The 26,560-nt window shown below is 34.3% G+C and overlaps 1 protein-coding gene across 2 annotated transcripts in view; it reads left to right on the forward strand.

The window, feature by feature from the left end:
- Positions 1 to 26,316, forward strand: part of DMXL1 (Dmx-like 1) — a 159,549-nt gene extending 133,233 nt beyond the window's left edge. For both annotated transcript variants that reach the window (XM_012659552.1, XM_012659553.1), the window contains 7 exons: positions 2,399 to 2,459; positions 9,919 to 10,046; positions 13,819 to 13,911; positions 15,868 to 15,959; positions 17,029 to 17,081; positions 22,005 to 22,222; positions 24,194 to 26,316. In XM_012659552.1, coding sequence (XP_012515006.1) covers positions 2,399 to 2,459; positions 9,919 to 10,046; positions 13,819 to 13,911; positions 15,868 to 15,959; positions 17,029 to 17,081; positions 22,005 to 22,222; positions 24,194 to 24,418 — 870 coding nt within the window. In that variant the 3' untranslated portion in view covers positions 24,419 to 26,316. The remainder of the gene's footprint in view (positions 1 to 2,398; positions 2,460 to 9,918; positions 10,047 to 13,818; positions 13,912 to 15,867; positions 15,960 to 17,028; positions 17,082 to 22,004; positions 22,223 to 24,193) is intronic.
- Positions 26,317 to 26,560: the final 244 nt, after the last annotated feature.

Consider the following 26,560-nt stretch of genomic DNA (forward strand, 5'->3'; position numbering starts at 1 on the left):
TGTAAAAAAACAAATCACTAATATATGGTTTCTAAGGCTCTGCAAGATTTAACCCCTGCCTGCCTCTGGAGCCTCATCTCTTTTCATTCTCCATTTGATTCTTTTTCTGTGTCTTGAACATATCAAGCTCATTGCCATGTTAGAGCCTTTGCCTTGCCTTCTGCTTAAAATGCTCTTTCCCTCTGTTTTACCATTCTCATCTCAACTCATATGCCCAGGGATTTCCCTGGCTTCCCTAATGAAGGCATTTGCCCCTACCCATTTCACCCCTACTCACCTTATATCTTATTATCTCATTTTATCGTCTCTTTTCTCCCCCTCCTCCTCCCGCATTATATCATCTTTATAGCACATACCAGTTATTGAAATTATCTGTTCATTATTTAGTTGGGTTTTTTTTTGTTTTTTGTTTTTTTTTTTTGAGACAGAGTCTCACTGTGTTGTCCAGGCTAGAGTGCCGTGGCGTCATCCTCGCTCACAGCAACCTCAAACTCCCAGGCTCAAGTGATCCTACTGCCTCAGCCTCCCGAGTAGCTGGGACTACAGGCATGCGCCACCATGCCTGGCTAATTTTTTCTGTGTATTTTTAGTTGTCCAATTAATTTCTTTCTATTTTTAGTAGAGACGGAGTCTCGCTCTTGCTCAGGCTGGTTTCAAGCTCCTGAGCTCAAACAATCCGCCCGCCTCGGCCTCCCAGAGAGCTAGGATTACAGGCGTGAGCCACGGCGCCCGGCCTAGTTGGGTTTTTTATACCCCTCTGGAATGTAAGCTCTTAGATAGCTTGGATTCTGCCTGCCTTGTAGATTGATGATCCCTAGCTAGAATGGTACTGGACATATAGTAAGTGTTCAGAAAAATTTATTTATACTCCAAAGCATTATAATATTGAAATCTACCTTCAGCATTCCTTTTAGGACTGAATTTTCTTCCTATCCAAATCTTAGAAAAACAGCTTTTTAGTTGGGGTAATTGTAATTTGAGAACCTATATTAGGATTGCCTCACTCTACCCTGGAGAAGAAGATAGCCAATAGAATAAGGTTATTCTTTTTTAAATGGATCTTCTAAAGTAGTTAATGACTTCTTTGTCTGATGTTCCACATACGCTTTCAGAAACTTTTTTTAACCTATGTTTCTATTTTTTGACTCATGGTTCTCCTTGGATATATTAATCAGAAAAAAAAGAAGCAAGTAAAGGAAGCTTTAGGCATTTTTTTAAGATGAACATGGGAAATAAACATGAAGTTTAATAAACAAAAGTAATATTCAGCAGGTTTTTATATTTTCTTTTTTAATACTATCATTTTTTCAAATGACCAGTACTAATGACGAAAAGAATACTTGTCATGAGCAGCTTCTGCCATTTTGGAGAAGCTGCATCTATATGTATCTTTCAGTTTTTCTATCCCTCACTAGTGCTCTGGCCTAGTCTCTTTCCTCCCTACCAACTGCCCACCTTCTCTACAACTTAGGCTAACTGAACAATTTAAAATCCAAAAGAATAACAACAAAATTTACCTGAGACTGATATACAAACTTAGGATAACATACAACTGTAATTACGGTGCTGTATAAATAGGAAATGTTCTATAAATTTAAATTTTCCCCTTATGTTTTACTGGACAGGCTAGTTAAATTATTCAAAGTATGACTTAAAAACGAGCAAATAAATAGTTCCAAACTGTCAATTAAAAATATGTTCAGGCCAGGCACGGTGGCTCACGCCTGTAATCCTAGCTCTCTGGGAGGCCGAGGCAGGCAGATTGTTTGAGCTCAGGAGTTCGAGACGAGCCTGGGCAAGAGCGAGACCCCGTCTCTACCAAAAATAGAAAGAAATTAATTGGACAGCTAAAAATATATAGAAAATATTAGCCGGGCATGGTGGCGCATGCCTGTAGTCCCAGCTACTTGGGAGGCTGAGGCAGTAGGATTGCTTGAGCCCAGGAGTTTGAGGTTGCTGTGAGCTAGGCTGACACCATGGCACTCACTCTAGCCAGGGCAACAAAGTGAGACTCTGTCTCAAAAAAAAAAAAAAAAGTTCAATTTTTTGTTTATTTTCTCCTTTATTTTCACATGCTTATGTCTTTTTAACCTCATACTATTCAGGATTATTACAGTAAATTTAATGGTATCAGAAAAGAATTGGCAGGAAAGGGAAGACTAAATTCTTGAGGAGAATTTGTTCTTATATCTTAGTCAATAATGCAGAAAACATGCACACTTTAAAAGCTGCACTATTAAATTTCTGTTGTCATGTGTATTATATTTTTAGTACCCATAATGATAGTTATGAAATGACATAAAACTAAATAAATAAATGCCTGAATTTCCTGTCACAATTCAAATTTTTAATCCTACTTTTTATTGTGATTATAAAATAATTTTTCTTTTTTCACCAGATGATTAAGAAAGCCATTAATAATGTTAGAAGAATGACTTCTCATCCAAGTCTTCCTTACTGTAAGTTGATAATAATTAGTGATTATTCTTTCTTATTATATTCTATTTTTGGTAATTTTTATTATAAGAAATTTAGGGGAACATTGTCAATTGAAAGACAGTATTTACTCAACTATTTTTATAGAGAATATTTGCTAGTAAATAAATTCTTCATTTCAAAATTGGTTAAAAATAGAAAAAGAAATTTCCCTTAATTAATAGAGAAGGCTAACTCAATGCAGTAAATTTTTTGGCATTTTGGCTGCATATTTCTCAGCACATTTTATCTTTAAACACTTCTGGATTCCTTAGACAATGCTAAATTGTAGTGGATAATTATTATTTTAATAATAGGATCACTGCCAACTTTTATTACATAGACCAGGTCCTTACCTTGGTCATTTACTGCCTAATCATAATCAGTTTGTGTTTCATTAATTTTTTGCAGTTTGCCTATTGTGAGATACATTAAGTAGTAAGCATAGGAAATAGTTATTAGTATGTTCTTATATTCTAGGGCAGAATATGTTTGTTTTCAGTTAATTTTCCTAGAAATCTCCAGAGTTCTCTTCTTTTATCCAAGAACTTAATTAATAGGACTTTATTGGAGGTGTTAATTCTGGTGGGTTGGAATCAGTACTCATATTGGTATGTGAGTATTCCAGGTTTTTCTTAAATGATTTTTAAGTTGTACCCTTTGTCAAGTTGTCCTACCACACAGTAACAAAAATAGTACATGTTAATTAAGGGTATTCATGTCCCCCCAAGTTAATAACCTATAAAAAATTTACAACCTTTTCTCATGGGAAATATTCCGATAAAATACAATTAACAAAATCATTGTTCCTTTCTGCTTAATTATGGTAAGTGCTATAAGCATTTATTATCAAAATTATATACTTTGTCCAAAAAAAGGCTCAAGAGAACCATATATTTAAAATGAAGAGAATGCCTTCTATTACTTATACTACAGGTATAAAATAATATAAAAGATTAATCTGTTTTTACTACACTAAATTTATTCAACACTAGAAGAATGTATTTTTTATCCACAAGTTTAATGTGAAGTGAGAACTAAAAAACAGTCATGAAGCCTGTAGAGTAAGGAGTCAAAATGTATTTTATATACAAAGTTCAAATAATATTACTCCCACAACAAGAAATATTTGGTATTGCTTAAAACTATCCTTACTGTACAGTCTGGTTTGGAAATTTCCTGAGATATTGAAGGAACCTCATTTTCTCTTAGCCCCAATAGCATGTGTCCTGACAGGTGACTAGTTTGTAGAAATATCCTCTACCTGAAGCCCATAAATTTAAATACAGAGACTCCCCCAGCTTCAAAGGGAATTAGCAGACCTATTTTCAGAGGTATTAGGTGACATCAAATCACTGCTGTCTTGAGAAAAAAACAATTCCTCTGTTCAGAGAACTACCGTAACTGGCAGCTAAGAGAGCCAAACGATTAAAAACTAATTATATTAATCACTGGATTTTTTTTGGCATATCTTTTCATGCCATGAACAAGTCCCACAGATAGTAATATAGTTCAACAATAAGTGCTTTTTATGTAGTGAAAATGTTGAGATAGAATTTTTAAAAAATCTTACTCTGAAGTTCAGATACCTCAAAATAGCTGTTTTCTTCCCTTGGAATAGATCTTTTAAAAAATCTTAGTCTTCTTAAAAAGGAGTGCAGGATGTAATTTTAGAAAAAAAAGTCTTAGTCATTCTAAGCCACTACTTTTTGACTTATCCTCCCAAGAACTCTTTAAAAGTTAACCTAGTGCATTTATAATTTTCTGGGTGGGAAAACACACTCTATTTTTCTACACTCTCACAAACACTTCTGATAGCAAATGTGTTGGTATTTTCCACCCCATGCCATTGTCCAACTCTCCAAATACTTTCTTACTGACCAGCTGTAAATTGGAGTTTCCACAACACCCTTCTCGAGTTTGATTAATTTCCTAGAATGATTCACAGAACTCAGAGAAACACTTTACTTAGATTTACCAGTTTATTATAAAGGATATTGTAAAGGATACAAAGAGATACACAGGGTAAGGTCTGGAAGGGTCCTAAGCCCATGAGCTTCTGTCCCCTGGAGTTGAGATGTTCTGCCCTCCCCACGCATGGATGCATTCACATCAAATCTCCTTATTTAAGAGTTTTTATAGAGTTTAATCTCTGGCTTCCTCCCCCACCCTCTTCTGTAGTTTGGTGGTGGAGGCTGAAAGTTCCAATCCTCTAGGCCCGTGGTCCCCAACACTTTTGGCACCAGGGATTGGTTTCATGGAAGACAATTTTTCTTTTCTTTTTTTTTTTTTAATTTTGTTTGAGATAGAGTCTCACTCTGTTGCCCGGGCTAGAGTGCAGTGGCATCATCATAGCTCACTGCAACCTCAAATTCCTGGGCTAAAGTGATCCTCTTGCTTCAGCCTCCCAAGTAGCTAGGACTACAGGCATGTGCCACCACACCTGGCTAGATTTTCTATTCTTTGTAGAGACAGGGTCTTGCTTCTGCTCAAACTCCTGAGCTCAAGCAATCCTCCCACCTAGGCCTCCCAAAGTGCTAGGATTACAGCAGTCAGACACCACTTCTGGCCTAAATTAGACTTTTAATGATGCAATTGATAAGGAAATTTGACTGTTTCCACAGCATAGAATATTTTTTAACATAGTTAACTTAAAGTATGACTAATAACATTCTAGGAGAACATATCAGATTTTTAGAAATTTCATACAGTTTCTTGAATACTTACATCAATTACATATACCCTACAAATATAATCTAAGAAGGTTGAACATCACCTTTATTTGACAGTGTTTCCCATGCAATTTAACATATCAGACAAGCCTACTTAGTTTACATCTATTTTAAGAGGAAGAGAGAAAACAAATTATTTTGCTGTATTCAAAGGGTCCTCTGGAAACTTCCAAAGTTAGTTTGAGGTGAAAAAGACTTAATTTAGAATTTGATTTTGGGAAATTTGTCAAAAATATCAAATGGTTTAAAACATTTGACTAATAGGATCACAGGTCACTGGAACAATACTTATTCATTTAGCCAGAGTGATAATTAAAAGTCTTCAAAGGCAAATACAGAAAGTTACATTGCTGTAGAAAAAAACCTTAGCTTTTTTAATATTGAGAAGACTCAGTTTTCTTAAGTGTTCAAAGACCTAGTTAAAGACAACATGAAGCACAGGAAATTATTATCTTGATAAAACACAAAATCTTGGTTTCCAAGTAATTCCTAGTGGGATTACTTAAAACGTAAAGAAAAATCTTTCACAATCTCTTATTAAGAGAAAACCAATACTCCAGGAGAAACTTTGTACCAATGTACTTTTGATACTAAGACTCATCATTCTTTTAATAACATATATAAACCCATTCAAATATTAGCCAGCTTGACCATACGTCAAATTCCTTTTCTAAATTCCTTTTCCACAAACCTTCTACAACTTTCTTACATCCATTTATATTTTGTCCTATACTCTTCCTCTTTCCTAATGTGGAACAACTCTACTTTAGGACAAAAATTACTCTTTTTCCCATAACAAAAAACATATCCTTTATACATCATAGCTTCACTTACCAAAAACATGTCTTACCTTCCTCACGTACAGAATTACTTCTCTTATTATTTTTAGTAGTTTTAAATATTAATTAGAATTACTGACTTTTAGTAACTTTGATTTCTAGTGAAAACTAGGAAATAAGCAATTCTGCATTGTCACACCAACATTCTATAGACTGGCAATTCTGTAAATATACCTTTTCATAATTTACAGAAGCATATTCTTTTTCATAGTACAGTTTTTCAATGTGGCATAGGACATGTTTACTAACAGACCCAAATAGCTTTAGTTCTTTTGTCATAAGAAGCAAAAAGTTAGATAACCTTATGTTTAACAATTAATATTCGGTATTTTTACCTTATTTGGAAATGATCTACATGTTTAATGAATATGCATTGTTTAATTTAACTTAGTAAAACTTTAAGGGCGTGGTTGCCAAAGAGATTTGGGAAACTACTTTTAAGTAGACATAACACCAAAAAAGACTAGCCATCATCAAGATAGTTTTTATTTTTTTATTTTTTGCTGACAAATTTTGTAACAGAGATAATGTGAGCTTATTTGACTAGTAAAACCAAGTGAAATAAAAGATACGTATCATATATATATAATGCTCACAATTCTAAAGGTGTATCTGCTTTAGTTAAACCAACAAATATATATTAGCTTTTATTTACCAAAGATTATCCCAGAGCACATGAATTTGAAAAATATTTGGGTCAGGCCGGGCGCGGTGGCTCACGCCTGTAATCCTAGCTCTCTGGGAGGCCGAGGCGGGCGGATTATTTGAGCTCAGGAGTTCGAAACCAGCCTGAGCAAGAGCGAGACCCCATCTCTACTAAAATTAGAAAGAAATTAATTGGACAACTAAAAATATATAGAAAAAATTAGCCAGGCATGGTGGTGCATACCTGTAGTCCCAGCTACTTGGGAGGCTGAGGCAGGAGGATTGCTTGAGCCCCGGAGTTTGAGGTTCTGTGAGGTAGGATGATGCCACGGCAAAAAAAAAAAAAAAAAAAAAAAATTGGGTCAGTTTCTATCTTTCCATTAGAAAAGTTTAAAGAGTACTTAATTCGTATACACACACACACACACACACACACACACACATACATGCCATTTATTGCTAATTAAGTGCTTATTTTATATAAGTGCCAATTAAGTCACTTAGTTCTCTAAGTCAATTATTTAGAGCTCCTTTACGAATTAATTTGGGCAGTACCATCTGGAAATAAAAAATATTACACATATGTAACATATACAGACATACATAAACACATAGAAGCAGATTCTAGAGCTTTCATTCTAAAATTTTTGACATGTGTCAGGTACAATAATGTCAAACTCATTAGTTTATAAAAGATAATCTGGATCCAAATTGTGTTTTTGGCCAATAGAACAAGATTACCCACCCAGATTGTGAAAACTTTTTACTAGTATTTGTGAAAAAAGATTTTAAGATTTTTCATTTGCCTTTTCCTAAGGAGTCTTTAGAGAGGCAATTTCTGATTTCCATTATTTCTGAGGCATTAGGGATTCCTTCCTTTCCAGTGCGCCCTATGGTTGGGCAATTTTGTTTAAGTTAAAAACTTCTTCATTGTGGCTACCGTAATTCTAAATTACCTTTGGTAAGGTTTACCCATTTATCTAGAAAGGCTTGGGTTCTAGGTCTGTAATGTTTATACATAAAATTAGCTGGAGTTCCTTCCAGATGGAGGAATTCTAGACTCATTAAATTCAGATGAACCCATGATTTCCTGTCTTTTCAAAACTTTATCTACCTGAGGCTTCCTGTCTATGCTGGACCCAATCTGACTTCCAGACCTAGTCTGGGTGAAAAATACTCAGAAGCTGCAGAGCTCAGATCTGGTGGTAACCTCCAGATGCACAAGGGGCTCAGCGAAGGATACTCTGCCTTGTTACTCATTGCTCCTGGGTGTCATCATCAGGGAGCCTTCTTTGTGTCCCTCTTCTGATACTAGAACTGTTAAAAGATAAACCTAGGCACATTAAAATTTTAATGAGTTTATTTGAGCATTCAGCTCAAATTCATGGATCAGGCAATACCAAACAACAACCAGTCAGGACTTCACCAAGGTGAGGGGAAAACTTTCAGAAGGTGTTTGAGGAAACAAGACAAAGATTTGATTGGTTAAAATGGAAAACCCTTAGTTTGAGGTTGGTTGGCAGTTTCTAATTAATAAGTCTCTAATTAGAAATTAGTTGGTGGTTTTTGATTGGTTAAGCTTAAGTTTCCTTTTACTATTACATTGAGTTGGGTTTCAGCTCCAAGACCCTGGAGCCATCTCAGCCTAATGGCCTCCCAATTAATTTTTTTTTTTTTTTTTTCTTTTAGAGACAGGATCTCACTATGTGACCTAGGCTGGGACGCAGTGGTTATTCACAGATGGGATCATGGCACACCACAGCCTTGAATTAATGGGCTCAAGCTATCCTTCTGCTTCAGCCTCCTAAGTAGCTGGGACTACAAGCACATGCCACCATGCCTGGCTCTCAATTTCTTTTTAACACCATAAATAATGGAGAAATTTGAGTGGTTTTTAAATGCAGTTAGCCCAATTAATTTTTCTGATTAAGCTAAGCAAGTGCATTGGGGGAAAAGGGGAAGAGTCAGCATCCCAGCCTCAACAAATTCTACTCACCCTCTTACCCCCGCCCAAGGGTGAAACATCTCGAAGCAATTGAAGTTCATTTATTTTAAATACTTGGTAAAGAACGAGGGAAACTTGATGGATATGTGATTAGTAATGTGCTAGATGTTTTATATACATTAATATAATTTTTACCCCATACCACATTAATATTGATAATTATCCTTAATATAAATTGAGTGTTATATATTAGGTTTATTTCTGAGTGCTTTATATATATGATTTCATTTACTTCTCACAACTGTCCAGTGACTTATATTGTTAGTCCCTTTTACAGGAAGGAAATAGTCTCAGAGAGACTAGGTAAGTTTTCTAGCATAACACAAGTAGTAAATGATAAAGTGAAGAATTAGTAATCGTTTAGCTTCCTCATATTCCTCAATGAAATAGATTATATTATATTTAAATTTTAGAAATGATTTTTTTCTTCAGCATGGCATTCAGAACCTTCCATAATCTGATTTTTTTTCAGAGAAAAATGTGGCTGGTTAGCTCAGTTGGTTAGAGCATGATGCTGATAAACATTAGTAGTATGACTGATAAGGATTGGCTCTTTAACAATCCCAAGAATTTGTTGTAGTGAATAGTTATCATAAAAATTATTTGTTAAAGGCAATTAAAACATCATTGAGGCCGGGCACAGTGGCTGACGCCTGTAATCCTGGCACTTCCTGAGGCAAGACGGGAGGATTGCTTGATGTCAGGAGTTTGAAACCAGCCTGAGCAAGAGTGAGACCCTATCTCTACAAAAAATATTAATAGAAAAATTAGCCATGTGTGGTGGTGCACACGTGTAGTCCCGGCTATTCAGGAGGCTGAAACAGGAAAACTGCTTGAGCCCAGGACTTTGAGGATGCAGTGAGCTGTGATGATGCCACTGCACTCTAGCCCAGGCAACAGAACAAGACCTTGTCTCAAAAAAAAAAAAAAAATTTTTTTTTGAGATAATTTTAAAGGGACATACAATTTATAGAGATATGATTTGAATGTTTCTGTTCTTTTGTTGGAGGATACATTCAGTCAAATGAAAAGTACATCATATAACTGTTTTTATGATAAAGGGCATTCAAATGAAATTTCATACAGAGGTAAATTCATATAAATTGATTATGATTCATTTCTTAGGTGTTTCTTCCATAAATATTTCCATATTCAATTAAGAAATAAGTTTTCCCAAAGATTCTTTAAATAAATTTGCAATTTTTGCTCTCTTACAATGCAGATCTGACAGGAGCTCAAGACGGAAGTGTCAGAATGTTTGAATGGGGCCATTCTCAACAAATAACCTGTTTTCGATCTGGTGGCAATTCAAGAGTTACAAGAATGAGATTTAACTATCAGGGAAATAAGGTAGTATGTAAAAATGTAAATGGTAAAAAGGGTTGATTGTGTTGGAGGCTCATAAATATCACTAGTTTGGGTTTCTGAAAGAACAACTCAGTGAGCTAGTAGTGTAGTATTAATCTTTATGAATTTATTTTTAATTCCTCTCCAAGATCACTTAAATTCATTTGGTTCTTCCTGGAAGTGTGTTATATATATGTCCAATAAAATTCATTTACATGATTCTTAAGAACCAGGTGATTATATGTTCACCTTAATTACACATTTTTGATTAATAAATGTTTCTACTTTCTTTATCCCTTGGAACCTATTCAAAGTATGATCCAGCACCAAGCAGCAAGTAACATCTGGGAACTTGCTAGAAGTACAGATACTATTGACCCCTCTCCTTATCTACTTGGTTACCATCTCCGTTTTAACCAGATACTATTGTGATTTTTACACACATTAAAGTTTTGAGAGGCACTACCTAAAACAAGGCATTAGCAAACTATGGCCTTAGCCACCTGTTTTGTAAGTAAAGTTTTATTGAACCACAGTTACGCCATTCATTATTTGTTTTCTTTGGCTATTTCCCACTACAACAGCAGAGTTCAGGAAGACAAAGATCTTATAGCTGGCAAACCTAAACATATTTATTATATGGCCATTTAAGAAACATTTGCCAACCCTGCTCTATAGAATATCCCGTACTGTCTTCAGTTCCCATAATCCTACTTCCCTCACACTGCCTCTCTCTGCCCCCAATATCTTACTGGCTCTTTAAACAACAATTAAAGGGAAAATCAGCCTGCTCTTTGTCTTCAGAGCCATGCTTCACCAAAAATTATTCCCACAGACCCCAGCTGATGGTACATCCTGCCTTTTCTTTCCTTTTAGCCTTCAACTCTCCTCACATGTTACTTGTGTCATTTTGTGCTGCAACTTTTTTGTCTACCATGTTTGTTACATGGTTCTATTTCCATTTCGCAAAAGTCAATGTTGTTTCATGTAGCTATGAAACAAAATTTTGAGAGCTTATTTCCTAATGCCAGTTAGCAACATTCTTTTCTCCTTAATGGGGAATCAAGGGGATTTGATGCTGAAGCCTTTACAATTCTACTGTACTTTTCAATTGTATTCCCTATCAATGTCCTTTATGTGGTCATACTTTGCCACTTCAGTTATCAATATTATATTGCTCCTAACCAGTCTCTACACCTCAACCCTTATCTCTCTAATGCATCTTGCCAACAAAGTTATATAACAAACAACATAGTTACATGACTACAATATGAGTAAGATCATATTACTGTTTTTTATTTAAGAATTCTTCAAGGTTCCTAATGTCAAATTCTTTAGCATGATATTTAAGAACTTCTGCAATCCAATTGATTTTTCAGCTTTAACACTCTCTACAGCCTTCCACATAGGCTATTTTAAGGCGTGACAAACTATTCATTGCCTGCCCAAGTATCTTTGACAGGCAACCAACTTACTGTTCATTCCCCTTAGCCATGATTGAGCCAAATAGCACAACACCTAAGCATGCTATCTCCTCTACTAGGGAAGCCTACTGAGGTAAATGGAAGAGATGACCCACTCTGTATCACAATAATTCTGATGAATTTGTTAATTATAAATAGCAATGTACTACCAAAAGTCAGTGAACATTACAGAAAAACTAAGAGTCTGAAAAGGGGGATTAAACAAAATAAATGATCTGTGAGGAACAATTGCTCAGAGACATTCAGGAATGTATTACATTTATAAAACAAAATCAGACTAGCATGAAACAAGGACAGTAGAAGAGGAAAGAGTTCTCAGAAATTAAAAACATGATTCTCCAAAGTTGTGGTCAGTGGGAGAACTGCTCATTAGAAAAGCTGAATAGCACAATGGAAATTGTTGAAAATCAAGTTTGTGATTGGGAAGCACAAATTAAAAAATGGACCCATTATGAAAATAACTCAGGAAATATTTCCAAAAAAGAAAAAAATTATAGAGGAGAAGCAATATTCAAAGAAATAATAAATATTTCCCCAAAGCAAAGAATAGAACTTTATAAGAGTAAGAGCCTGCCAAGTAGTAGGCATAAGTATTGAGAAAAAACATGTACCTGCACACATCCTGATTATTTATTTTTTATTTTCTTAATTCAAGGATAAAGAGAATCCTATAAGCTTCTGAAGAGGAGTGGGGGTAAAAATAGTTACTTACAATTTCTTTCCCTCCTCAAATTAATGGCATTGGCCTACTCTCAAAAATAAAAATTACAAACAGGCAATAGGACAATATCCACAAAATTCTGATGGACAAGGAATGGGAACTAAGTCGATTTCCATCCAAAGTATAATTCAAATTTGATGACAGAATAAACATATTTTTGGTTATGCAGAAACTTAACACATTCCATGTGCATACCTTTTCTGAAGAACATCCATGGATCAACTCCAGAAAATACAAGATGAACCAGAAAAAGGAATAGATTCTAGAAAAATATCTATAACAAATATAAAAATAATAGGTTAATATGCCTAATATTAACCCTATTGATCAAATTCTTTAAAAGACAACTTAAGGGAGAAGTAGGCAAAGGATGTGAACAGTTTACCAAAAAATTATACATTGTCAAGGACCATCGTTAATAATTGAAGAAATGCAAATGAAAATGAGATTTTTCCCTGTATAAAATTGACAAATATTTGAAATTTTAATGACATTCAATGTTGACTAAAGTGTAAGAAAAAAGTGGTTGTAAATTCATATTGCTACTTAGGATTTAATTTTAGTGTCATCTATCAATTTTAGAGGATGCTCTTTGACACAGCTTTCCCATTTCTAGATATCTATCAAACATGGTTATGCAAAAGTATAAAAATGCTCAAAGCAGTACTTTTTGTAATAGGGAAATTGAAAACTGTCTAAAGGGGAGAGTTTTAAATCATAATACACCTATATAGTGTAATACTACAAAGCTCAAGAATGAGCTAGATATATACATCTTTCCATGTATTGACATGGAAAGATGGTTATAATACAGAAAAAATGTAATTGTAGAACAGTATATTATGATCCTACTTTTCTTAAAAAATGTTGTATGTGTGAATGTTTGAATATTCATAGACACAAATCATAGAGGAAAACACATCAAATTGTTAATAGATGTTAGAACTGGAGCAGAGGGAAGACAGGAGTCCAAAGCAGACATTTGTTGTATATTATATACTTTATATAAGCATGCATTATTTTTATAATCTCAAGAAAAAAATTTAGCGATTTTACTCATCCTTCAAGATCTGTATCACATATTCCCTTATTGTATTATTAGCGTGTCTTCCCAGTCAAAAGTGTCTTGAGTTCCCATTGTGAAATTCTTTTACTATTTTGCTTTCTACTCTTGTTTGTATGTTTTCTTTACTGTATTTGAAAGTCCTTATTTTGTCTTTTTCAAAATGAACAAAGTTTTCAGACTTATATATGATAAAGCTTTGTCATATAGCTTAATGTGTTAATCCAATATCCTATATTTAGAGTATTTATAGAAAATATATAGACTATGCTGTTGATTAGTGTAATAAAATGGGTATCTGATATTTGTTCCCTTTATGTCCACCCTGGAATTTTTTTAAGTACTACTTAAATGTTTATCTGAACTAGATCCATGCATAGGTGAAGTGAAAATTCAGTGTATCAATCAAATATTTAAGAGTCAAAATATGGGTGTTACCATGAGGGTAAGGATAAATATGTGCTTTTACATTTATATTAAATACTTTCAAATATTTTTTTCTCTAAGTTTGGAATAGTTGATGCTGATGGATATTTAAGTTTGTATCAAACAAACTGGAAATGTTGTCCAGTTACTGGAAGCATGCCTAAGCCATACCTGGTAAGCCAAGAATTCCTACCGTTATATAAAATTTGAATTTGTATTTCAGAGAAGCCAAGAATATATATTTGAGGCAAGAAGTATTAAAGCCGGCCGGGCGCCGTGGCTCACGCCTGTAATCCTAGCACTCTGGGAGGCCGAGGCGGGCGGATTGTTTGAGCTCAGGAGTTCAATACCAGCCTGAGCGAGAGCGAGACCCCGTCTCTACTAAAAATAGAAAGAAATTAGCTGGACAACTAAAAATATATAGAAAAAAAAATTAGCCAGGCATGATGGCGCATGCCTGTAGTCCCAGCTACTCGGGAGGCTGAGGCAGAAGGATTGCTTGAGCCCCGGAGTTTGAGGTTGCTGTGAGCTAGGCTGACACCACGGCACTCACTCTAGCCTGGACAAAAAAGTGAGACTTTGTCTCAAAAAAAAAAAAAGTATTAAAGCCAATAAATAAAATCTAGTACTGTGTACTCAATCACTTTACTATAAGTTCCTGTTCTTGTATTATGTGAAAATTACACTGTGAAGCTTAAAAATCCCTTAGTATTAATATCTGGTAATTTGGAAAGCTAACATGTGTAGAACCAATATGGTACCTCCGGAGACCTATACAACCTGTGGATTACTAGTGCCCTTTTCTACAATATCCCCTAAGCGGGATATTGTGCCTAAATAGAATGATTAACAGACCAGTGCATCTGGTTATTTTTCTGTAGTTATCACTTATGAACGGGCTAAGTAGAAAGGACATCCTATAGCTGGTACTGTTATTTTCTCATTCATCTCTTTTTTTAGCAGAATATTGACACGTCTCTATTCAGGACTATACAGGCTTGGTGAACCTTCTGTGGCTTCGTAGATACTGAATTTATATTTAAAATATTCTTCCATGAAGTCCTTTATAAGACTAAGCAATACCTATCAGGAATAAATTTAGAATATAGGTTGAGATTCTGGTAATTTGCCTGTGGTTAAAGGCTAGACTACAGTACTGATCTAAGTGCAAGCAAGCAAGCAAGCATGGGGAGGGTCAGTTAGGGTAACCTGAAAGAATATTATCTTTTTCTCATATTTACATTAAACCAACAGATTTAGATGTGCAAGTTTTTGTTCCCTAAAGGACTGCTTTTAGAGATAAAGTACATAACTGGCTTTTAGAGATAAATGTAGATTTTGTTTGTTTTAAGGACACATCTTCCAGCCCAGCTCCACTGGTGTTCCAGGGGCATGGGAAGGTGGCTCAAAGGAAAAATCTTTGGTGTGGTCATTTTGGCATACTTACATTCATTTTTTATTGAAGAGAAATATCTAAACAAATATAACTTAGAAACTTTTATAATTGACTAGACCTCTCATAGTTTCTTAAGTTTATTGTTTGATGGAATATTGAGAAATACTCTATAAATTTTCTAATTTTGGTGGCTATTACTAATTTTACCATGCATTTCAATAATTATTTAAAAGTTTAAATATGTCTAAAAATACATGGTGCCAATTGCTTAACAAAGATAATTAAGTCTATGATAATCTAAAAACCTGGTTTCTATCTTCTCCTAAGACAAAAATTTTCACTGAATATACTAAGGGAAAATTGTGAAGTTTATCCACTTTATTTTTCCCATGGAACTTTTGGTTGGACAAAAGCAAAGGGCTTTGTAAAGGTTCATGACACATGCAGCCTACTTCAATGGTTCAGGAAAAGTGTGTGTGCGTGTACATCTATGAATGAGAAGGAGAAACAAAACAAATGTGGTAAATTGTTAAAAATTGCTGAATCTGGCTAAAGGTTATATGAAAGTTCTCTGTGTTACTTTTGTTACAACTTTTCTAAAGTTCAGAGGGAAAAAAGACACAAACAATTTTAAAAAGCCATGAACCATATGATTACTTTTTGAATAATAACATCTACCTGGTTATGAAATTTTTAGTGAGAACAATAACATTAATTGTTTGTAACCATTCCAGACTTGGCAGTGTCATAACAAAACAGCAAACGATTTTGTCTTCGTTAGTTCCTCCTCTTTGATAGCCACTGCTGGTCTTTCAACTGACAATAGGTAAGAGATGACAGCTGAAATTGAAATATGTGTGTGTACAGCGGAACTTTTTTATTGCTTTATGTACTTTTGTCTCAATGTTTTTATTAATTATGCCGTTAGGTAAAATATTTTTATTATAAAGGCTTGTTTTTTACTTAGACAATTTTTAGTGTCCTAATTGACACTAGGGAAGTTTTGATGCCATAAAAAACAAAATCCATTTCTTCTGTATTTTTAATATTCTGATGTTAAAACAGCGTAGAAGAAAAGGACTTGGTTGTTAGTGAAATAAACATCCATATTATTCTCTATGTGTTTAAGAAAGCTTGAGGCAAAAAAACCTATTTATTGGCCATATTACTTAGTTAATTCAGTTAATCCTCACTGTGGCCCTATTAGATAGATATTATTACTGTTTCACAACAAATAAACAAGAAACTCAAAAAGACTTGTTAGTTGTACAGTAGCTGGTGACAGTCCCCTCCTACCCTGCTCCCAGAGAAAAGCTAAGTGTGCCAGAAAGTGTCTCCTCCTGCCCCCATCTCCTCACCCCTCTTTTGGCTTCCGTCATACAACTGAGTTCTGCTGTCAAGTCCCACTAAGGCTGCTGAGCCTTTATATTTATTGGTAAGACCTCACTTTGCACTAGAAACAGGATTGTAAGACTATGGATTCTTCAGCCCATCATAGAAATTTCTTACATATATTGGTGCCACCATATAGCAGAAATGAGTTTTCTTTGTGCTAAAGAAAATTCAGTGTCTTCTGCTGTCTGTTTATGTCAGTCCAACAATTAGATTAGAGAATCTGTGAATACAAAAACTAGTCTCCATATTCAGGCTTCATATAGAATTATTTGTAAATGCATGTTAATCTGAAATTATTTTGTAAGCTAGTAGTTTTTAAATTTTGTATAAAATTTATCATATGTAAATTTGTTGGCAACTTGTATCTGGTGCTTTTATAAATTTAGAAATCTGTAAGAGCAAGGTTCAATTCAAATGTTATGTAATTATATGAGACATTTAGTTTTTTGTTCTGTTGTTAATTTTTTGTGTCACTCAAGAAGTAATCTTTTTTTTTCCAGAAACATATGTTTGTGGGATACTCTTGTAGCACCCACCAATAGTTTAGTCCATGGTAAGTTTTGAAAACATTTTATACGTTTTGCAAGTTAAGAAATTTATAAACTAAAGATGATTTTTAAATGCATTTGTTTTTAATGACGTATATTTATTAGCCTATGAGGTTCATTTTGCCCATGTTGGCAGAATTTGAAAGCAAAAGGATGTAATATACATAATTAGTGCTTCACTATACCTTAGTGAGGGACAGTAGGACAGATAATATAAAAATCTTTTGTCTTTACTTTGAATCTGATAGCCACAGGTCATCATTGTGAATATTAGTTAACACTCAGTATTATGTCCCTACTCACCACTCCTATTCAGCATTGTACTGAAAGTCCTAGCTAATGCAATAACACAAGAAAAGGGAATAAAAGGTGTATATATTATAAGGGAAGAAATAAAACTATCCTTATTCACAGATGAGATAATTGTCTATGTAGAATATCCCAAAGAATGCACAAAAGAAACTGTGGGAACTAATGTGCAGGTATATCAAAGTCACAGGATTACATGATCAATATACAGTTGATCCTTGAACAATGCAGGAGTTAGGAACACCAACTCCTATGCAGTCAAAAGTCCACATATAACTTTTGATTCTCTAAAAACTTAACTACTACAGCATCTGTTGACTAGATTTTTTACCAATAACATAAACAGTCAATACATATTCTGTAGTATTGTATTCTTAGAATAAAGTAAGCTAGAGAAAAGTAAATGTTATTAAGAAAACCATAAGGAAGAGGAAATATATTTACTTTACTGTACTGTATTTATTGATGCTGTAAGTTTATGTTGTCCATTTACAAGGTGAATTGTCTACCTGAAATTCAGGCAGCCACAGCTTCAGACCTCAGTCTCCAGTACCTACTAGGCTGTTCAACTTTTTCTTGTATAATGTCATGACTTTTCTTTGCTTCTTGGGAGCGCTTTCAGCATCACTATTGGCACTTCATATGGGTCTCATGGTGTTATTCAAGGTTCATCATATTGCACCAAACACAATGAAAAGTACTTGAAAACCTTGAACAATCCCTTTTTACTGTGTTACACAATTTACTGGAGAGAGAAACTGCTCACGTGGAGATGATTCGTGTCACAGAACATTTTAAGCACATACAACACTTGAGCTCACCTGAATAGCGACAGGAGGTGGCTACAAAATTATTACAGTAGTACAGTATGTACTGCAGTTAATTTTATGCAGTTAACCCTACATAAAATGATTTCATACTGCATCTTGACATTTGTTTATATTTCTCTCAACCTTGAATGGCACCATGTACGGTCTGCAAGTATTTGTGTGCGTACGTTTGATAAATTTTTACTTTTATTTTATCATAGATTTGTGTATCTTTTATGGTGGTAAATGATAAAATAATATCTACATATATTTCATGCATTCATGACATAGCTTTTTCTTAATTTTTTTGATATTTCTAGGCTATGTGTTTCATCTGTAAGTTTTTTCAAATTGTTGCAAATCTCCAAAAAATTTTCTAATATATTTATTGAAAAAAAATCCACATACAAGTGGACCCATGTATTTCAAATCAGAGATGTTCAAGGGTCAACTTATACTAAATTTAGTTGTTTTCTGATGTACCAACAATGAACAATTGCAATTTGAAATTTTTTAAAAAATTACCATTTTGAATAGTACCCAAAATAATGAAATACTGAGACATAAATCTAAAATATGTATAGAGTCTCTGTATAGAAAACTATAAAAATGATGAAACAAATTGAAGAATATTTAAATAAATGGAAAGATACTCCACGTTCAAAGATTAGAAGACTCAATATTATTAAGATGCCAGTTTCTTCTAACTTATTCAGCACAATCCCAATGAAAATCCCAGCATGCTATTCTGTAGATATCAGCAAACTGATCTAAAATTTATATGGAAAGACAAAGGACCTAGAATATTCAATGAAATACTGAAGAAAAACAAACTTGGGGGATTCACACTACTTGATTTCAGGACTTACTAGAAAGCTACAGTAATCAAGACATTGTGGTACTGGCTTAAGAGTGGACACTTAGATCATGGAACAGAATAGAGAGTAATAAACTCACACATATATAGTAGACTGATCTTTGATAAAGGCACAGAGTGGAGAGAGGATAGTCTTTTCAACAAATAGTGCGAGAACAATTGAATATCAACATGTAAAAAAAATGCGGCTGGTCCTGGTGGCTCATGCCTGTAATCTTGGCACTTTGGAAGGCTGAGGTGGGGGGATCTTTTCAGGCCAGGATTTCAAGACCAGCCCGAGCAACATAGCAAGACCCGATCTCTTCAAATAATAGAAAACGTAGCCAGGTGTAGTGCCATGTACCTGTAGTCTGAGCCACTCAGGAGCATCACTGGAGCCCAGGAGTGTGAGGTTTTAGTCAGCTATGATTGTGCCACCTCACTCCAGCCTGGGCAACAGAGCAAGACCCCATCTCTAAAAAAAACCTGTAAGGCCAGGTGTGGTGGTTCACACCTGTAACCCTAGCACTCTAGGAGGCCAAGGTGGGAGGATTGCTTGAGCTCAGGAGTTGGAGACCAGCCTGAGTAAGAACAAGACCCATCTCTACTAAAATAGAAAAATTAGCCAGGCGTCGTGGCATGCACGCATAATCCCAGCTACTCCAGAGGCTGAGACAAGAGGATCGCTTGAGCCCAGAAGTTTGAGGTTGCTGTGAGCTACAGTGATTACAATGATGCCACTGTACTCTGCCCCAGGCAACAGAGCAAGACTCTCTCAAAAAAAGTAAAAAAATGAACCTAGATACAGACCTCACCTTTCACAAAAATTAACTCAAAATGGATCTTAAATTTACGTGTAAAATGCAAAAATGATAAAACTTCTAGACAAAAACACAGGAGAAAATCTAGGTCTCTTGAGTTTGGTGATGAGTTTTTAGATAGAGCACCAAAAGCATGATCCATGAGAGAAATGAGGTATCCAAGAATGTTTTAAATAGCCAAAAACTGGAGACAAGACAGATGTCCAACAGAAAACAGGTGTATTTATGTAATAGGATATTATCAATAAAAAAGCATGACCTACTGATACATATACAACATGGATTAACCTCTAAAACATCACATTAAGAGAAAGAAGCCAGACACAAAAGAGTATATACTGTAAGATTTCATTTGTGATCAAGAAGGTAAAACTAATTGGGTGGAAGTCAAAATTGTGATTTTCTTTGGTGAGGAGGATTGACTACAAAGGGACATGAAGGAACCTTCTGGGATGATAAAAATATTCTATATCTTGTTCTTAGTGGTGATTACACAGATGTATTCATTTGTCAAAGTTCATCAGGATGTACACTAAAAATTTATGCATTTTACTCCGAGAAAGTTACATCTCAAAGTGATGGAAAAATTCAAAAATCCCTACTCTGTAATTAGTTTTACTTAGAGTCACGTGCTCATGTGAAGATGAATTTTATTGAATATTTAGTATTTGCCATGTACTGTACATGGTTTGCATATATTAACTAACTTAATCCTAACACAACCCTATTAGGTAGGTGCTATTATCTCCGCTTTTACAAATGATGAAACTGAGACTTAGGTAGGTAATTCACCTAAGGTACACATTTAAACCCAGACAAGATTTAAACCTCGGCAGTCTAATTCCAGAATCTTCACTCTTCATTATGCCATATTCTCTTTGAGCTGTATGCAGAGTTTTTTTCCCTGAAATTTGTTAGGCTGGACTTTTTTAAGAAAAATAATAATTGTATTTTTATAGTACTGATATTTTATTGCTGTGTCTTCAGAATCACTAATCTTTTCTTTTCAGTGTTTAATCTGCTGTTACTCTCACCCAGTTTACTTTTCATCTTGAGCATTGTAGTTTTTAATCTCTAAAATTTTGATTTGTGTCTTTCATATCTCTACTTAATTGCTCAGTCTTTCACCCAGCTTCTTGAATGTGTGAAGTACAGTTAGAATGACTTGATTTTCTTATCTACTAATGCTATCATCTGTATCTTTTCTGGGTTAGTTTCAATTGATAGATTTTTCTTTTCCTTATGGGTTATATTTTCATGTTTCTTTGCATTCCTTGTAATTATTAGAGGCCGGGCATTGTGAATTTTACCTTATTAGATGCTGATTATTTTTGTATTCTGTAAATATTCTTGAGGTTTGTTCTGTGACAAAGCTAAATTACTTGAGAGTAGTTGGATTTGTTGGGGCCTTTGTTAAACAACACAAACCAACATTTGGTCTAGGAATGATTTTGCTCCACTGCTTAGGCAAACCCTCTGAATGCTCTACCCAAAGCCTTGTGAATTAGGAAGTTTTCCACTACAGCTGGTATGGAACCAGGTCAGCTGGGGTTCCCCTCCTTGTGGCATGGCCAGAAAACTCTCTCTAGGCAATAAGCCAGGGCACTTGTGTGACTCGCCCAGTTTGTTTCCCATCTCTCAGAGATCCTTCTTTTTCCTTGCCTGATGTCCACTGTTTCTTCCTTTCTTTTCTTCCTTTTCTTTTCTTTTTTCTTTTTTTTGAGACAGAGTGTTGCTCTGTCACCCCAGCTAGAATGCAGTGTTGTCATCATAGCTCTTTCAAACTCCTGGGCTTAAGGGATCCTCTTGCCTCAGCCTCCTCAGTAGCTGGAACTACAGGTGCACACCACCGCACCCAGCTAATTTTTTCTGTTTTCGGGAGAAACGGTCTCACCCTTGCTCAGGCTGGTCTTGAACTCCTCAGCTCAAGTGATCAATCCTCCCTCCTCAGCCCCCCAGGGTCCTAGGATTACAGGCTTGAGCCACCAAGCTCAGCCCTGTTTGTTATATTTCATTTGATGTTTTAATTGTTTCAAGCAGGAGAGCAAGTCTGGTCTATTACTTCATCTTGGCCAAAAGCCACAAGTCTTTTTCTTTTATTGTTAAATGATTGTTTTGTTTTTTAACTTTCAGCTTTTACCTGCCATGATAGTGGAGCCACAGTTTTAGCATATGCTCCAAAACATCAGCTGCTGATATCAGGTGGCAGAAAAGGTTTTACATGTGTATTTGACCTTCGCCAGCGACAACAGAGGCAGCTTTTCCAGAGCCATGATTCTCCTGTTAAAGCCATTGCTATTGATCCAACTGAAGAGTACTTTGTTACAGGATCTGCTGAAGGCAATATAAAGGTAAACACAGATGATGCCACAGTACCTAAAAAATGAAAAGAAATCATCGGACAGCTTAAGTCTTAAATCCTCTTGATGACACTAGGCTATTTAAATTTGATAGTAACATTAACTTCTTTCTAGTCAACAGTGCTAATTGCTATTTAATCTTTTGATGAATGGAATAATATTTAACTTGAAAATTTTCTATTTTTCAATTGTTTTTAAGCATGCTTAATTCATGTTGAAGAACTAAATTTTCCATGGATATAAGCATATTTCAGACATTAGAATTAGTCTTGACTCCATGTTCAGAGTTATATAATTTACCAAATTTAATTTTCAGATGCTGAGAAATGTACTGACATTTTCTTTTATCCCACATTATTTCCCATTTTTTCATTTATAACATCAGTACCCAACCACTCAGTGCTTAATTTAAGAATTCTGGCCGGGCGCGGTGGCTCACGCCTGTAATCCTAGCTCTCTGGGAGGCCGAGGCGGGCGGATTGTTTGAGCTCAGGAGTTCAAAACCAGCCTGAGCAAGAGCGAGACCCCGTCTCTACTAAAAATACAAAGAAATTAATTGGATAACTAAAAATATGTAGGGCAAAAAAAAGAATTCTGAGTGTACCCAGATGAGCCTTCCTATAACAATCTTTTTCAAACTCCCTTATGTTTAGAACTTAGAGAGATTTCTTAAAATGTTAATGAAGAGCTTGTTAAAAAACATTAAATAGCTTATTAAATACTCAAACTGTTGGGTCCCATGCCAGAAACACTCAGTAAATCTGAGACTCAGGAATCTGCATTGTTATAACACGTACCTAGTGATTTTGCTAGAAGGTCCTTTGGCCCTATTTGGAAATGGGTAAGTCAATTTAGACCAGTCCCTAAATTGTTTTAATGATCAGCAACCCTATACTTGAAGGGTTTAGTTTCCTAGAATTCATTAATTTAAGCACTAGTGAGCATATTTAGTGCAATAAGATGGACTTTGTTAGAACCAGCAAATTGTTTTCATAATTCTCAGCCAAAAAAAAAAAACACTAAAATTGTAGGATTTTCAAAAAGGCTTTTCTTAAAGTCAAATGTATATACCAATGGAATTATTTTTTTTTTAGTTTGAAACTAGTTTCTGATTTGGATTGCCTTCAGTTTAGAATAAGTCATAGTTTTAGTTCTTTAGTTTGTACTCTGACTCTGAAGTTTATTGTTTAATTAAGTAAAAAAAGATTTGAAACTATGCAATGTATTCAGAAGCCATAGTTTAACAAATTTGTGTCCAGGGAAGTATGAATTAATGAATTTTCTTAGAGTAGAGAAAGAAAGGTTTATTTTTTAGTGATCTGAATAAAATCAGGAAATAAATTGGTTTCTCTAAACTTAAAGTGGATGTCCTGAAGGCATTTAGGTCCCTCACATCAGTGAAGACGCTTATAATTTGCTTTCGAAGCAGACACATTTATTTTGATAAGGGCTGAAAATAGAAAATCTTAGTAAATTAAATATCCTGAAATTGTAATAATTGTGTCTTGTAATAAAAACATAGTTTTGCCTGCTCTGAGGGCCTCTAGGTGTATTTTTGGCTGTTCTGATCCCCTGGTGAGCATTCAATATTATAGAGAAGGGGTTACCCCACTGTACAACTATGCAGCAGAACCTCTACTGAGAGATAGGAAATCTTGATTGTAATCCCTGTGATATCACAACTTTCTGTAGCATTGTACACTTAACCTCCTTATACCTAAGTTTTCTCTCTTACTCTCTTACTGGATGGATTTTTAAGTATTTAATAATATTAAAGCACTTGGTAAATTGCAACGCCTTATACAGAATTTAGGTGTTAACAATCCTAGGCCTACACAGATTTTTCTCCATCTTTATTTTAGAAATTCCTTATCTGTACAGGAAGGCAGACCTAAAATTTTCATTTATATTCTTAAGGTAATTATCAACCCTAATTTTCATTTTGTTCTTCGTATCTTTCAGATTTGGAGTCTCTCTACCTTTGGTCTTCTCCACACTTTTATCAATGAACATGCTCGTCAGTCCATTTTTAGGAATATTGGAACAGGAGTGATGCAAATTGAAACAGGGCCAGCAAATCACATTTTCTCTTGTGGAGCTGATGGAACAATGAAAATGAGAATACTGCCAGATCAGTTTAGCCCCTTAAATGAAGTGTTGAAAAATGATGTGAAATTTATGCTGTAACATTTTCACAAATAAGATGTATAATTTATTACCTACTATGGAAGTGGCCAACAGATATAATGTACAGTGATCACCCTCTATGCCACAAATAAGCAAATGCTTTCTTGTTTTTCTATTTATTTTATGGAGCTTTACCCTTGATGCACTGATGCCTTAAAAATTAACAAGGTCATTCATAATTAGATTACATTGCCTAAAATAGAATGTGTAGGTAATGCTGTTATAATACATATTTATAGTACGTTATACTGAGTATGTCATAGTGTTAAAGGACTTTTGTTTTCTTATTGTTGATAAACTCTTCTGCAGATATCTCTGCATGAATTTCTTTTACAGTAAAAATACCCTTTTTGTAAAGGCAGTTTGCACATAATACTCATCACTTAATTCTCTACTCTCTTTCTTCCTTTATCAGACTTATACCTCTCAAATTCTTCTCCTCTTAATTAATGATAGATTGACATTTGGGTAAAAATCAAACAAATAACATCTCCATTAAAGCTATCATTGGGATTTCAGTGATAAACGAGCCAAATGGCTCATGTAGTTTTTATCATTTTCCCCTCTAGAGCCCAAGTTGTGTGTATGTATATGTGTGTGTGTGTGTGTGTATATGTACATATCTTATGCATCTTACTTGAACTAGTTTGTGTATATATAAGTGAAAACTACAAATCTTTTCATATGTTTTTGTGCCATAACAACTACTGCCACCAGAATAACAACTTTTTTTGCAACTGTTTTTTTTTTCATTTTTGAATTCCCATCCTAATTTTCAAATAAATTTCAAGACTTTCAAGATTATTATTTTTAAGATTATGTTGAGTCAAATAAGTCTTAGTAGGCAATAAAGATTCTGTGTTGGCATATGTAAGACACTTAAAAGTGTGTGACTTTGTCAAGGGATTTTTGAGCATCAAGCATTTTACTTAAATTTTATTTTATCTTCTTAATTTTTAGGTGCTTTTAGTCTCAAAGTTCTGAAAACCTTATAGCAGTGTTTTTAGAAACAAATGTGAAGACAGTCAAATTAAATAGATAGTATTTACAAATGTAAAATACCCTCCAGAAGTACCATTAATAGAAAATAAACCTTATATTTTATTATTTATGCCAAAATATTATTTTATTATAAAATATGACCAAAATATTAAGATTGCACAATGCTTTTAACTTAAATGTGCTAAATCCTATCTCTGTCTGTTTTGTGCTATACCTTTTCTGATTCAGAATTATAGAAAACTTGATAAATACTTGATTTTAACCAGTAAGACTGCAGGCAGATGGGACTAAGTGTTTATGGGACAATTATATACTCTTTAGCTTAAATATATTTTGTTTAATAGGAACTATAAAATAAGAGCATTTTTATGGAATAGAATATGGACAACTACTATCTTGGAAATTAAAGAGTCAAAGCATAGAAATGAAGGGCTGGTAAAATGAATTTTGTAATATCCTCAGGATACTTTTAAAAGTATATTGTTAAAGATTTTGTAAATTGTATTTCAGTAATTTTAAATGTGTTGAGCAAGTTGCAGTGAAAACACTGTCATTATGTAGAGAGTTTATATGCACATAACCTGTACCTATGAATTGTGCAATAACCATATGTGACTATTTTGCCATGGAGAAATCTGTGACAGCATCGCAAACAATATTGTTTGATGTAGTTATTTTTCAATAATTTCTTCACAAATCAAGATTCAAAAGGCTTTAAACAATTTCAGTGAGATAGAAAATTTACCATTATGCTTATTAGAACGAAAGGCATTACAGATGAACAATTAAGCATTTTAGTTGAGGGTTTATATGGATAACCATAAATTATGTAAGCCCGTATGTATTTACATCCAGAGTCATAATATTTTAAATAAATAAATCATGCATAGACCTTTCTTTGGCATGCTATTGTTTTAAGTAATATTTGTGCCAATTTAGTTGACTTAAAATATATGACATTTTAAAATGGAGAATTTCTGTATTTGTATTTGGTTAAAGTAGGGAGGATTGAATAACTTTCCAAATAATCTTGTTCTTCCTTTTCTTCAATCTTAATAGATAAGCATTATTCAAGAAAGGTGGGAATAAAAATAATTGATATATGTATATAAGTATAAAATGATGTACATATGTGTAAAA

This window comes from Propithecus coquereli, unplaced genomic scaffold, assembly GCF_000956105.1.
Source record: "Propithecus coquereli isolate 6110/MARCELLA unplaced genomic scaffold, Pcoq_1.0 Scaffold62, whole genome shotgun sequence".
Classification (NCBI taxonomy): domain Eukaryota; kingdom Metazoa; phylum Chordata; class Mammalia; order Primates; family Indriidae; genus Propithecus; species Propithecus coquereli.